The following is a 13,937-nucleotide window of genomic DNA, read 5'->3' as shown; positions in this document are numbered from 1 at the left end:
ACTGGGTGATTATAATGAACGTTTCCTTTCTGTCTAAATCTACTGCTGGAATTGTTTTTCAGTCTAAGTTCTGAAACCTTTTTATTTGAGAATTATTAATTTACTCACTTTTAAGACAGACATTGCAGTTTGGCTTGAAGTAAAACATTAGGTTACTTTGGTCCATGTTATAAAATTCTGGCTGAGGTTGAAGTAGTGTATTGTCTATACAAATAGTTCCTTTTTTTGCTTGATGGGTGTTTTTTTAGGCAGTAAGTGAGGTAATTGGAAACTATGCCTACACCCTCAGTGACTTGTCCATCCAAAATCCATCATTTGTGCATGGTCAGACTTGCATTCACATTTCTTTCATTATTGACTTGCCTGGCTGGCACAAAAATGCAACATTTTAAACATTATACTACATTTCCTTAGCTTCTCTGATCATTGAGGTCTGTAAACACTTCTGTCTAATGCATTATAGATTATAGACCTGAGGAATCAAAGATTACATTAAATGCTCTTGCACAAGTTTTAAACTCTGAAGGCTGTTCCTCCTTTTCCCACGGAATAATTCATTCTCTATGAACCATTAAACTTTTCCAGTGGAAAAAAATGGGGCTGCTATGATGTCACAGTGTACTGTAAAAAGAACACACTGAAAAAAGCAAGACATTTCTGGACACCATGCCAATCCCTTCTTTCACTGCTAATCATCACTCCCTAAGGTACCAACTGGATGAAACACAGCCTTATGCAATAAATGATTTAGGATCAGTGGTAAGGCCAGGGCAATAGAAAAAAATCTGCCAGAAATTCTGCCTTATACTTCCTTCCTTTGTGAATCAAAAAGAGAATCAAAGTATAATTTGCAGGAATTCTTTCTAAGCTGTTCTGATTGGAGCAGTCCCACTACTCTCTTTCCTTCTCGTTCAGAGGTGTTTTTAAAGCACTTTACAGAATTAACTGAGGTGATATCAGTAAATTGATCAGACAGTAACTCATAGCTTTAAAAAATCCTAAGTTTTATACAGTGAACTTAAATTGCCAGAGGAAGACAATTAGATTATTGACTCTTCAGGAGAGATTCAATGAGAGAGTCTCATGTTTTTCCCTATAACAAAAAATTACTATATTCTGAAGTCATATAAAAAAAAAAACCTCTGATGGTTTTATTTACACCATCAAAGATCTCTCCTTTGAAACAGAAGTTGAAAATAAAAGTTTTGCATATATATGGGTAAATTAATATGCAACATGGATGTAGTAAATTCTGAAGAGCAAAAATGGTGAATGATCATGCAATCCTTTGATCATTTTTTTCTGTTTCTCTCATACTTAGTTCTTTTATATTTATGAAACAGCAATAAGCCCATGGATGGACTCTTCAAATTCCCTTTTTTCATTCTGCTTCTGTCAGCTGACCTTTACTTCTGGAGTAGATGGACACTTTTTACATTCTACCCTGATCTCATAAATTTTGAAAGACAGTCAGTGTTCTTAAAATGAACCAGCAGAGCAGATTCAGCAGTTTTAGTAATATGAATGAGGCAGAGGAGACTTTTGTCTTGTTGCAACTTAAACAATTTAGGTCAGCCTACAAATTACATTTTTGGATGTCTTGAGCAAAGTTACAAAATAGTTACTTGGGTGTATTTGACCTGTATTCATCACACAGTAGGAGTACTAATGATAATTGCTGTTCATTGAAGGCTGCAGCAAAAGATTCCTTACTTTGTTTGGTGTCTGTGATGTCTGTGCTATCTGAGCTCCAATACTCATCAAGGGAGGCTAATGAGGCCTCAAAATTAAGAGCTGCTACTTTGCAGGGTGTCAGGACAGTGCAGAGAATGGAGAGTGGCAATAAATTGCTCAGGATTGCTCAAACCAGTGAACAAATATAATGGTGCATTCTGAACCAAGTGCAAGTGCTGCCCTATAGTGAACTCCACAGAAAGGAAATTACAAAGATTGAGTCCTATGGTCATGAGCATGAAGTTTGCTGTAGTAAGGGGATCGTGAGAAAAATGCTGGAATAGCCTGTGCCATTTTTGTTATTGAAAGAGAATACACAAGTCAAAAACTGCATTATTAGTGGGAGAAAAGAGAATATAGTAATAGTAATTTTTTGTTACAGGGAAAAACATGAGCCTCCTTTATATACAGTTAGAGTCAAAAACTGCATTATTAGTGGGAAAAACACCCAAATTCAGAATTTCAAGCAATATCTTAAAAGGAGCATGCATAAAAGAAAAATGAGTAATCTACAGAAAGAAAAAAAATTCTCATAGCAAGTAGTGATGATCTACTTTCTTTGTCCTAGATGAGGATAGCAATTGGAGATTAAAAAAAAACCAACAAAACAAACCATAAATTCATGTTTCATGTATCGAGAAGCAATTTATTGGCAGCTGCTTCTCATAATCAAGCCTTATTGCTCTTTTTCACCTTCCTTCGATATAAAGTAAGAGAAAAAGCTATCTATAGGCCTCCTAAAATTTTCATTCTTTGGTTCACTGTATGAGTATTTCAAAGAGTGTACACCTTATAGTTGTTATGAATGGTGATTCCTTTGTGATACCAGATGCATGAAAGGGGTAAGGAAGAGTGTTACCTTTCATAAGTCTTAAGTAGAAACATTGGATTTCTTTTTTCCTGATATGTATGCATCATTTCTCATTAAAATTAAGCAGGACATTTTTCTATGTCTAATTGTGGCATTTTTCATGTGTATTAATCAAGAATAGCATGAAATTCAAGACATTTAAAGGAGAAATATAGGCGGCAGCAAGCTAAACTGGGAATTTATTTAACACATACTGTTTTAGATGCACACACACATGTAAGCAAAGGTCATAAATCTACAGCCCTCTTGAGCAATAAGGGAGGGGAAAGAAAATCAATTCTAATCAGGAGACCAGTGCTAGACCTCATAGTAACAACTTCTCCATACACCTGAGGCACTTAGTAACATTTTGTTTAAATTTTAAGTAAAACCTCTTAGTTTTATTCTGTAATACAACAAGGTGGAAGCAATATAACTTTTTATAGGTTCAGGTCCTTTATTTAGTAGTTCTTGGTTTTGTTGTCTCTGTAACCATTAAAATTCAGATTAAATACAAGAGCCATGCACTTCATCTTCACAAGAGTTTAAAAGGTTTGTTCAAAAGCAAATATGCTTAAATGATACATTGTGTGAGCAATTTTTCTAGGCATTGCTGCAATATGGGAATCATTTTTTTATTTTCTCAAGTGAATTTTATAAAATTGGATTATATCATTGTTCTTGAACTAAGTTGCCTTGTATCTTTGTAAACTAAAGTGAACACAGATGTATGGGAAGAAAATAATTTCCATTTCTGTGTAGTTAATAGAATCATCCAGAATAACTAGCAATTTTATTTCCTCAGCATTTGGTTTTTCCCTATGTCAAAAGTGAGCTGTGATTTTTTTCATTTAAAAAAGTTTATCATCTTCTGTCATGGAAAAAAAAAAATCATGTATTTCTAAACCTGTTAGCTGTGTAGACTGGAAGTCTAGCACTTCACAGATTCAATAAATGAACCTGTACATTTTAAATATTTCAAAGATGTTGTTTTAGAATGTGTGGTAGATTTTAGAACTAGGTTTTTATTCTTGGTAAATGCAACATGTAAGTGTACCTATGTATTTTTGAACAGTTTAGATTAAGCTTAAGCTTGTCAGTATTGAATTATTGTCAGACTAGCATTGCTATATCTTTATATGTTTTCTGTCACAAATCTTTCTCCTTCCTTTTTCTTTTTATTGTATTCACAAGTTCCTTTCTTATAAATTGATAAAATTGTACTTCCTAAAACCATAAACAAATAGTTTTCTTCTAGATCTACTACAAAATCCTACTATTCTTACCTTTCCATTTTTATATTGCCCTGTCTTTCGTTACATTAAATGACATAAGCAATCAAATTACAAAGGTATGAAATTTTTAAATTGTGAGGATTTCAGAGCAAGATTCTGCTTTTTTAGCTAAGATTATAATATTTAAAGTGTAATGTTTTTTATATTGAATAATTGTTTTTGAAAAGTAGATACCTTAATGCATATAAAATAGACATGTGACACCAACACAGAAAGTTCTTCTAAAAAAGTGAATTTTTTCATGGTTGTTTAATCACTTATTTAAGAAAAGAGCTAATTCATACTTGAATGCTTACACCAAGTTCCAGATATAATCAAGAGCAATCCAAATTTCTGTGTCACAGAAGCAGATGAAGTGAATTTTCCACAACCTTCTATGAATTTTGTTGTTGATAGTCAATAAAGGCAAACCTTGGTGCATCTGTGCTCTTTATGAAATATTTGGTTCTATTTGTTAGCTCATGAAGAATAAGCTTCCTGAACTGCAGGGCCACTTTATCAATTTATTATTTATTCATTTTTAGGCACTACAGCAGTTAATTAAATTTGCCAAAAAGTCATGTGTAGTTTAAAAGCTGAATTTGATTTCCTTTAAACGAATAGTAAATAATTACTGCTAAAGCGGGAAAGATCAGATATTGAAAAGCTGGATAATTGAGAAACTGAGAAATGTGGTTTTCCTACAATATTTTTCTTTTCATGTCCTCCTTTTATAATTGCATTGCCATCTCCCTATTTATTTCTGTGTTTGCAGAGATTTATTGTTCATGTTTGGCAGTTTGCCAGTACTGCGAACCATGTTTTGCTTTGCTTTACCCACTCTGTATCCCATAAATCAACTTTTCGGTGGCTGTGTGTCAGGAAATGGTAAATGTGAAGAGATAACATCAACAATAAAACCAATAAAAATCTAATTTTATCTAGAATTAATTCACTATAATACACATGGCTGAAAGTGAGAGTTAAATACTACTTAACCTTCATATGATTTGGAAAAGTGGAAATTCTCCATGGACAAAGATAAAGAAATCTGGTTTGGAAAAATATTAGAATTGTCATTACCACAACCCTTTTGGTATCACATTTAGCAGTAGCTGGTTGTGGAAGGCAGTTAGTGCAGCAGATAGGAATGTGGAAGAGACAGGCAGAAAATCAGGAGTGTTTGGGGCAAATTAGGGAAGTATATTAGTTTTTCATAACTTGGAGTCAGTGTTCAGTGTAGATGAAGCATGATAAAGGCCAGCACCCAGAAATAATGCTCACAGAGCTCATACCCTGCAGGAGGCTGGAGGTTTTGCAGACTGAGATCTCAGCCTCCTGCCTATGGGAAAAGGAAAATGAGGGGTAGATGAAGCATTTGATTCTGTACCATGAATTTATTGATTCAGGCTGTGCTGCACCCATACAATGGCTGGTGATGGGGAGGGGTGTCCCCTCCTTCATGGTATGTATAGTGTGTGGCCCAATGCCTCAAGCCTGCCCAAGCTGCCTCCACAGTCTGAAAGAGTTTATTTTAAGGAAAAATGATAGGAGAATTCTCAGTTTCTGTGTACTCACTGTTGATTACCTTGAATCTCCATTTAAGTGAAACTACACTTTTGTACACAGATTAAACTTCTTGCAGTCTTTTATAGAATTAAGGGTATTCAGAAAATAAGTATAGAAATACTAATTTATAGAAAATTGTCACAAACTGGCCTTGATGGAAAGTCCAATCTTAATAGAAATAGTTTCTTTCTTATGACTCGTAATAATATTCAAAATTTTTCCTGTATTTTTTTAATACCATACTTCTTGTGCTGTAATTAGAAGTGAATTTAATTGTTATTCTTGCCCACTCCAGGTGCAGAGATCCAGAAATAAGCAGCTGCGTGAGCTGTTTCCAGATGGATTTAGCATTCACCACGCGGGAATGCTGCGGCAGGACAGAAGTTTGGTTGAGAACTTGTTTTCTAATGGACATATCAAAGTCTTGGTTTGTACAGCTACACTTGCTTGGGGTGTCAATCTGCCTGCTCATGCTGTTGTTATTAAGGTAAGAGCTTCCATACTCTGCAAGGGGTTATCTGTCTTAAAAGAAACCTGTGAAGAAGTATAGATAGCAAGATTTCTTGTGAGTTTTGGGCCTGGAGGGGAAATATCTGATTGACTTGAAATGTTATTTATATCTCATTAAACTGATTCTCTCCAGTGGGAGTCTAGTTTGTGTAGTAAAGATTTAAATATATCAAAGATTATGAAAGGATTAGTTAAAGTACACTTCTGAAATCATACCATATTTGCCTAATTTCAGTATTCAGCTCATCAGGATTATATTCATGTGTATTTATGTTAATTTTTATTAACTTTTCCTCAACCAGGGAACACAAATATATGCTGCAAAAAGAGGCTCCTTTGTTGACCTTGGAATTTTAGATGTCATGCAGATATTTGGTCGAGCTGGACGGCCTCAGTTTGACAAATTCGGAGAAGGCATCATTATTACAACTCATGATAAACTCAGTCATTACCTGACTCTTCTTACACAGCAGAACCCAATTGAAAGCCAGTTTCTTGAAAGCCTTGCAGACAACTTAAATGCAGAGGTAACCTTTGATTTGTTTAGAGAAACTAGCAAACTTTAAAGGATTGACATTATTTGAAACAAAAATGCAATATTCTCACACTTTATTAAATTTTCGTCATCCATATTTTATTACTGTTAGTGTGTAGGTGTGTATGTTTAAGTGAACTGCTACATATGTGAAAAGGAGGGGTCTTTTACAAAATATAGTAGGTATTCAAAGTAGGATGGAGGGTCAAAATACCATTAAGATAAAACTGTAGCAATGCAGCATTTACCTTTTAATCAGAAGCGATTTTTTAGAATTTAGTAGGTGTTCTGTGTAACTGAGAAGTAAAATCTGCAAAAAAAAAGTCTGTCTTTCTGTATGTAATCAAATTCACATATTTGACTGCAGCATAAGAAGAATAATGGACTTGGCTTTAACTTTTTTTTTCAAGGGCACAAGACATTTTTTCAGTTGAAGTCAAGCATTTTAGCTAAACTTAAATGTCCAGTGACATAAAACTGCTTATCATTTTGAAAGATGTGAGGTTTATTTGGTCTATTGAGAATAGCCTTTTAAAGATGTTTGTTATTTTATCTACACAATTCTTACATATTTACTTATTTTATCTTTTCATCACTTTTGCCATTTTCCCATCTCTTCTTCTACCACAAAAAAAAAAAAACGAAAAAATAAATGGAAGGCATACTTGCATTGAGCAGATATATTGCTCTCAACCATTTCCTTTTGACAATACTTAATGGTCCTGGAAATAGACACCTCTGAATATTCTCTAAGTGGAACTGGATGGATATTCAGTTATTTAAAATTGCATAGTAGCAGCTTACACATTAGCAGTAAAACTTTACTTCCTGAAGTTGGTTGTGTAAGTCAGGAATATTTGTGGTTATTGTTCAGCACCACAATAAGTCAGGAGAGAGTGGTCTGGTTTTGGGATACCATGTGCCTTTTCACTAGACAAAAATCCAGCCAGATTTCATAGAAGAGCTTTGTTCTTATTTTGAGACACAGGAAGCAGACAGTGAAACAAGGGTTGGGTGGGCTTTCCTTCACAGCAGAGGAGTCTGCTACATTTTATAAAATATTAGGAACTTAGTCTTTTTTTCTGATTTTGTGTAATGATAGTAATCTGAAAAGAACGGTGTACTCATGGCTTTAAAATTACCCCAGATTCCATTAAGTGATACAGTACAGAAGCTGAAGATGCAAGCAGAATTTTGTTAATTACAGTGATAAATAATTGTTAGTAGAAATAGCAATGAAGCACAGTAGTATAGCAAGGGCATGAAAGCAACATATGTGACATTACTTATCCTCCTGTCATAACATGCAGGAAAAATTGGTACCTGCCACATTACAGGTAGCCAAATCTATGAGCACTGGCAAGGAGCTATTGTGCCAGCATTTTTTGGAAAATAACTTCATAACATTTCCTTATAATTGGAGTCAGTCTAAACTTCTGTGTATGCTGATTTGATCTAAGGTAGTAGAATTCTCTGAGAAAGATAGAGATGATTTAGAAGAAATTAAGTTTATGTGGAGATGACTATTCCAATATGCTGCACCAGTCTGGAAAAAAACCACATTTTAAAATATATGCCATCATATGATAAAGTATGTAGTCTTAAGAAGCACATTCAATTTTTGTCATCTTCTGCCCTTTGGTAGTGACAAAGCACTGTATGGATACAAAATATATGGGTTTTGACTGATGTGTTGCAGAAATCAAGACAAGTGTGTTGATGACCACTGACAACTTCTCCATAACAGAGCCTGTTGGTAGCACCAGGAAATCTGCACTGATGGATAATAAAACAACATATTGTAGGAGCAGAATCTGCTCTCATTACAAGTAGTTCAGGAAATCCAAATGCTTATTCTCTAGTTGTAAAGAGAAATAAATTAAAGGCCACAAGCACTTCTGAATTGTTTAAATTCTCAATTTGTTATGGAAACACCAATAGCTGAAAGAAGGGCTGATAAAATGAAGGCAGCAGTTGGAAGTATGGAAAGACTTCATGTTTCCACAATAATGTGAAATTGCTTTTATCTAGACCAGGTATCTTGGCAGAAATAGGTGGATGTTAAGAATGATTCAGATATTTATGGTAATATAACATATAATCCTGGCCACAGAATTGCTAAGTGGAATCCAGGGCCTTGAATTTTGTACCTAGGCTTATGTGGTGCAGGAGAGAAAATTTGGGCAATACTGCAAAAACTTGCAGTATATATCCATATAAAAGATAATCCTCTAGAATCAAGAAATTTTCAGAGAGGATGAGCAAAGGAATAAATCTGTTTCAGTGAAAGGAGCCCACCAGTTTTTCTGTATGCTTCAGGAGAGAACAAAACAAATCCAGATTATATGACAGAGTTTTGTGAAGTAATACATGAAGTAATATGGCAAAAGACTGCATCTTTCCTGGGACAAGAACCAGGATGTTTTGGCTGCAATGAGCCAGTGGCAGGTTCAGAAAACAAAATGATGTCAACTGGGTGTTTAGGTAGTGGAACTCTCTACAGGGGTCTATTTCTAAACAGAAAAGTACTTGAAAAACTGTCCACAGATGGAATAGAAATCCATTTAAAGATATCAAGTACAAAGCCAATACCTTTAACTAAAGACCTGGAGATGCAATAGTTAAAGAGTTTGGGAGAAATGTCTATGATGCTTCTTCCTCATTGCTGCATTTTGCCCTTCAGCACTTGCTGTTACCTGACCTCAGAGAGAGCTGATCTTGATGCTTCAGTGCTTTTGTTCTTAGGAGAAGGGGAAACCTGAAATATATCCTACTACATTGAGCTGAAACAAAATTAAGGCTTTGAATGAGTATATCAGCATGTCAGTCTGCTGTTAATTCACTTCTGCAGATCTGAGGTTTGCTTTGGTTTTGTGGGGTTTTTTCCTCCTAAAAATTAGCAGAATAGTAAATAAGTGATGATCAACGAAGGCATGGAGATGCCCTTTTCCTTTTTTTTACTGAGATTTTGCCAGTGGGCAAAATAGGATGTAAAAAGGAATAAAACAGCTAGCTAAGGTACTTAGTTGAGAAGAACAAGTCCTGGGGCAGTTGACCAGCTGGCAAACAGAAAATACCTATGGCTGTCTTTTCTGGAAATACAGGAAGAAAGATAAGATGCAGGGGATATGGTTTAATTAGACCATAAACTTTAACTTATCTGGGAACTATCATCAATAGCTCATACAATGCAGGCCACCATTCCTTCCCTAATGGTTTCCACCTGAAAGAGCCCTCCCTGACAACCACAGCTGGACTCCAGCTTGTTTGCTGGGCTGACTCCTTTCCCCAGAGAGCTTAGGAAATGATTTGCAGTGCTGGACAGTGGGCATACCTTCCCCAGGGTGTGTGCCTTCACTTGCATGTGCTTGCCATTTTCCCCTGAAGGCAGGAATGTAGAACCTGGTGGCTTTTTAAATCTGGACAAACCTCTTCATCTTCTGCCTTGAAAGAAAGGGTTCTCAGAAGAGAAGAAAAATTCCTTCAGAGTCCTTCCTAAAAAAAAAAATCACTCAGGAGCTGGATGACTGAATGGCAGATCTGAGTATGGGGCAAAGCACAGGAGGTTCTGTCTGACTTGGGACAGTTCTACTAGCATTAATTATTTCAAAAGCTTCACAGACTAAGACCATAGTCCTATGGGGCTGAAATAGTAATTTAAAATCCATTGGTTTCCAAAGGAAACAGAAAATTGCTTATTCGGTTGTAAGAAAGGTTCCTTGCTCTCTTACCTTACCAACAAATACTTTATATAAACATTGAAATTTTTCTTTGTGTATTCAGACTCAATTATATAACAATAACAGGTAGTATATTTGTAAAAAAGGCACGTGTATGTAAAAAAGAATGTATTATGCTATATAATAAGTTCAGTATATCTGATGGGTAATATTTTTATGCCATTTTCTAATAATCAGAAATATCAGAGAAAAAACCCCTCATTTTTCAAGAGCTGCCCCCCAAAAGCCGTGCTACTTATATCTGTTTAGCCTTTTTTGCAAATCAAAACCACCTCCTCTGAAATATCATTCAACTTGATAAAATTTGTGGTGTAGCATTTGTAAGAAAAAAGGTTGGCAAAAAGAAAATAAATGGCAATAAATGCTACTAGGCACGTTGCTCAGTGATGGCAACGTCAGTCACTGCAAAATTAGTTAAAATTGTGTGATGCTGATTATTGCTGTAATTTAAAATTACACAGTGAGTTGGATAAAAATAGTACTTAAAACTGCATTCTGTGAGTGATGAAACACCATTATTATATTTGAGCTATGAAAAATCAAAATTGCTTAATGAAAACTGGTGCAATTGGACAATACAATGTCAAGATAGGAAATATTTCTGCTCACCAATTATTCCATCTGTAACTAAATGCCTAATACACCGTTGAGGAAGTGCTGGAAACTTGGATCATTCATACTGTTTAATGTAGGATAAATTTTCAGTCCCTAAGAACTTCACTTGAGCACTAGATGGCAGCAAATATTTAGAAATTACTCTGGTTTTTTTTGACTGCGTATTATTGAATTTGTGGGAAGAAGGAAAACACAGTATTAGATTTCAGTGCCATATCTGAAACCCAACTGTATTTCACAATTGCTTTTTTCCTCAGTTTTGCTTTTAACTTATTAAAATTATTTACTAGAATAGAATAGAATAGCAATAGAATCAGATGTTTGAACAAATGAGGCAAATAAAAAGTAAGGCATGTTTTGTTTTGGTTTTTGTCAGACTTCATTGTCTTCAGTAACAAGAATATTATGTTTTCATGATTATGAAAGTGGTTCTTGAAAATGCTACTAGTGGGCTATGTTATAAGCTCTTTCAAGTTCTGCGCTGAAAGATATTTGAGTCATGCAAAGAAACAAATGCTCCAAATAACCTGTGTACAAATCAAGTATTAGTAACCTGTGGGTTCTATTCCATGTTATCCCTGTAGTAGTCTGTGAAGAACTGAATGGTTTTTTAGCTACTTCAGTGCATTATGTGGCTATTGCCTTAAAAAGCAGTACTATGGGATTCCCCCAATCTCCTTATGCTTTTGAACAACAAAACACCACTTGAAAACTGTGTTAAGCAAAGCCTAGGGTTACTCCATGCTATTAGACATTGATATTAACAAGGTTTTACCGGATTCAAGTTTACTCAAGGCAGATATGCCTTTCATTGTTATTTTTAATAACAGATATTTATGTTATTTGCAAAATAATGTCAGAATTATTGTGTAGGTCTAGGTACTTCAGTTTGAACATGCACATGTACTCAGTTCTATAGGTTTTTTTAAATTATTATTTCTGCCAAGTCACGTGGAAGATTTATATTAAATCCAAACACCAATAAAACAAATATAGCCTTAAAAATGCAGCAATGAATCACAAAACTTAGGAAAGAGGGACTTTTGCTTGTTTTAACAACCAACAACAACCAAAAAAGGTTTGTTCATGGGACATGCAGGAAATATTAAATTCTTCTGGTAAAATCAGGTTAACTGGAATTAAGCAGTAAAATGTTTCTTGTGAGTGTAATCAGTACAAAATAGAGCTGAAGTTATCAAGTAAAAATATGTATATGGTCAACAATTTGGTGATAAAAGTATTCAATTTTCAGGAAAAAAAAAGCACTCAGTATAAAAAATTGTTTGGTACAGCTGATTTAGCCTTGAAATATAAATAAACATATATATGTGTGTATGTATGTATATATGTATATATATGGAGAGAGACAGATATAGATTAATATATATATAGATATATATAGATAGTTATATATGGATATATAAATATAAAGTCTATTCAATTTTGTTATATTTTGATACACCAAAAATCTAGCAGATACCTGTATGTTTGACTTGCAGATACAAAAGGAGAAAACTATTTATAAAGACTGTGTATAAAAGTATTTCCAAGTATGAGGAAGAAAAAACCTAAAGATTCTTGGTATCATTTTGCTTAGGACCCAATGGTGCTTTCACATTGGCATGATTAAATTAATCTTTTAAATGTAGATTCTTTTCTTTTCAAGTACTCATCTTTCAATTACCTTGACCATATCCACCACAGAATAATTTTGGTTTGTTTGTCTTTTTATTTTTATAACATTCTAGCTCAATAATATCTTTTAGTTGTAAAAATTGTAAGTGATGTATGAAAGATCATTTATGGTCACTGCATGTATAGTATTAGGTCAAAGCAGCCCATGTTATTACATGTTCACGAGATAAAGTTGCATAAATTAGTCAAGTTATTGCTTTAGGACTATTTCAAAATTATATGCATTCAATATATCCCAACACTTTCTTTAATATTGTGCTAATACTCTTAATTCCATGTGTTTTCAGGCAAGTACTTATGTACAGCTGTAACCTATATACTTAATTTTGTCTCTTCTCCTATTTCCAGATTGCTCTTGGCACGGTAACTAATGTGGAAGAAGCAGTAAAGTGGATAAGTTACACTTATCTTTATGTACGGATGAGAGCAAATCCATTAGTATATGGCATCAGTCACAAAGCTTATCAGGTATAAAATGCATTTTAAAAAAATCTGTAACCTGTTCTGAGTTTCTAATCCTTCCCTGATGTGAGGATAAATATTTGCTATTTCTACTTAACCTGACATCAGCAATTCTTTTAAAGTGCTTAGAAAAAGGAAGATATTTTCTGTAGCAGAGTGTTTTTAACACTGAATTATGAGGCCTCTTCTGTTCACATAAAAATACATTTTAACTGGTCAAGTTATGCTCCAAAGGACACCACTCATTTTTATCACACAGTTACTGTAAGTTAGGCTGTTTTCAGTGTTTCAGTTTTGTAGACTACATAGAAATGATAAAAGAAAGCATTTTTGAGTTGCTTGATTCCCACTCACCCCATCAGTTTTTGTTTTAGAATGTTTCCTGGTATAATAATTTATAAACTAGAAAATAAACATTTTAATTGGATGATATTTTCTATCATATGATTTATTAATTATAAGATTTTTAATTAATTTGTTTGGATTTTTTTGTCATATTTACAAGCATTCTGTGCTGTGATATGAATCAGTGCACATTTACAAAAGGGGGTTTTTTCAAGTTTTTCCATTATCTGTAATTTTTAGGAAGATTAATAATTTTTAAGAAAGATAAATTAAAAATTAATAATTTTATGAAGATTTTTACAGGTAATCTAAATATTATTACCTTTTCCTTTGTACAGTTGTTTATAGCATTTAATGTAAGCATGGTTAGACACAGTTAATTGAGCCTAATGCAGGGCAAACTCACAAGTGTGTGGTACCTGCAGTTTATTTCACGTCAAGTATCTGGTTTGTGACTTTGTAATTTATTTTGACATTGTGAGCAGCAGTTTGTTAGGTCATGGTGACATGCAGAGGCATATGTCAGCAGACAGTTTTTTGATAATTTTTTGTCTCTGGTAGTGGAAACTGCAGTGGAAATAGGTGTGCTGTTCCTTAAGGAAGCTTCT

At 34.1% G+C, this 13,937-nt stretch overlaps 1 protein-coding gene across 1 annotated transcript in view; it reads left to right on the top strand.

Annotated features, from left to right (window-relative positions):
- Positions 1–13,937, top strand: part of ASCC3 (activating signal cointegrator 1 complex subunit 3) — a 251,047-nt gene that overhangs the window by 145,709 nt on the left and 91,401 nt on the right. Inside the window, exons 15-17 of the mRNA XM_054279359.1 lie at positions 5,723–5,914; positions 6,240–6,464; positions 12,871–12,990. Coding sequence (XP_054135334.1) covers positions 5,723–5,914; positions 6,240–6,464; positions 12,871–12,990 — 537 coding nt within the window. The remainder of the gene's footprint in view (positions 1–5,722; positions 5,915–6,239; positions 6,465–12,870; positions 12,991–13,937) is intronic.

This window comes from Melozone crissalis, unplaced genomic scaffold (assembly GCF_028551555.1).
Source record: "Melozone crissalis strain CALT ecotype California unplaced genomic scaffold, PUWL_Pcris_2 ptg000027l_1, whole genome shotgun sequence".
NCBI classification, from domain to species: domain Eukaryota; kingdom Metazoa; phylum Chordata; class Aves; order Passeriformes; family Passerellidae; genus Melozone; species Melozone crissalis.
This window is presented reverse-complemented; position numbering and strand designations above follow the sequence as displayed.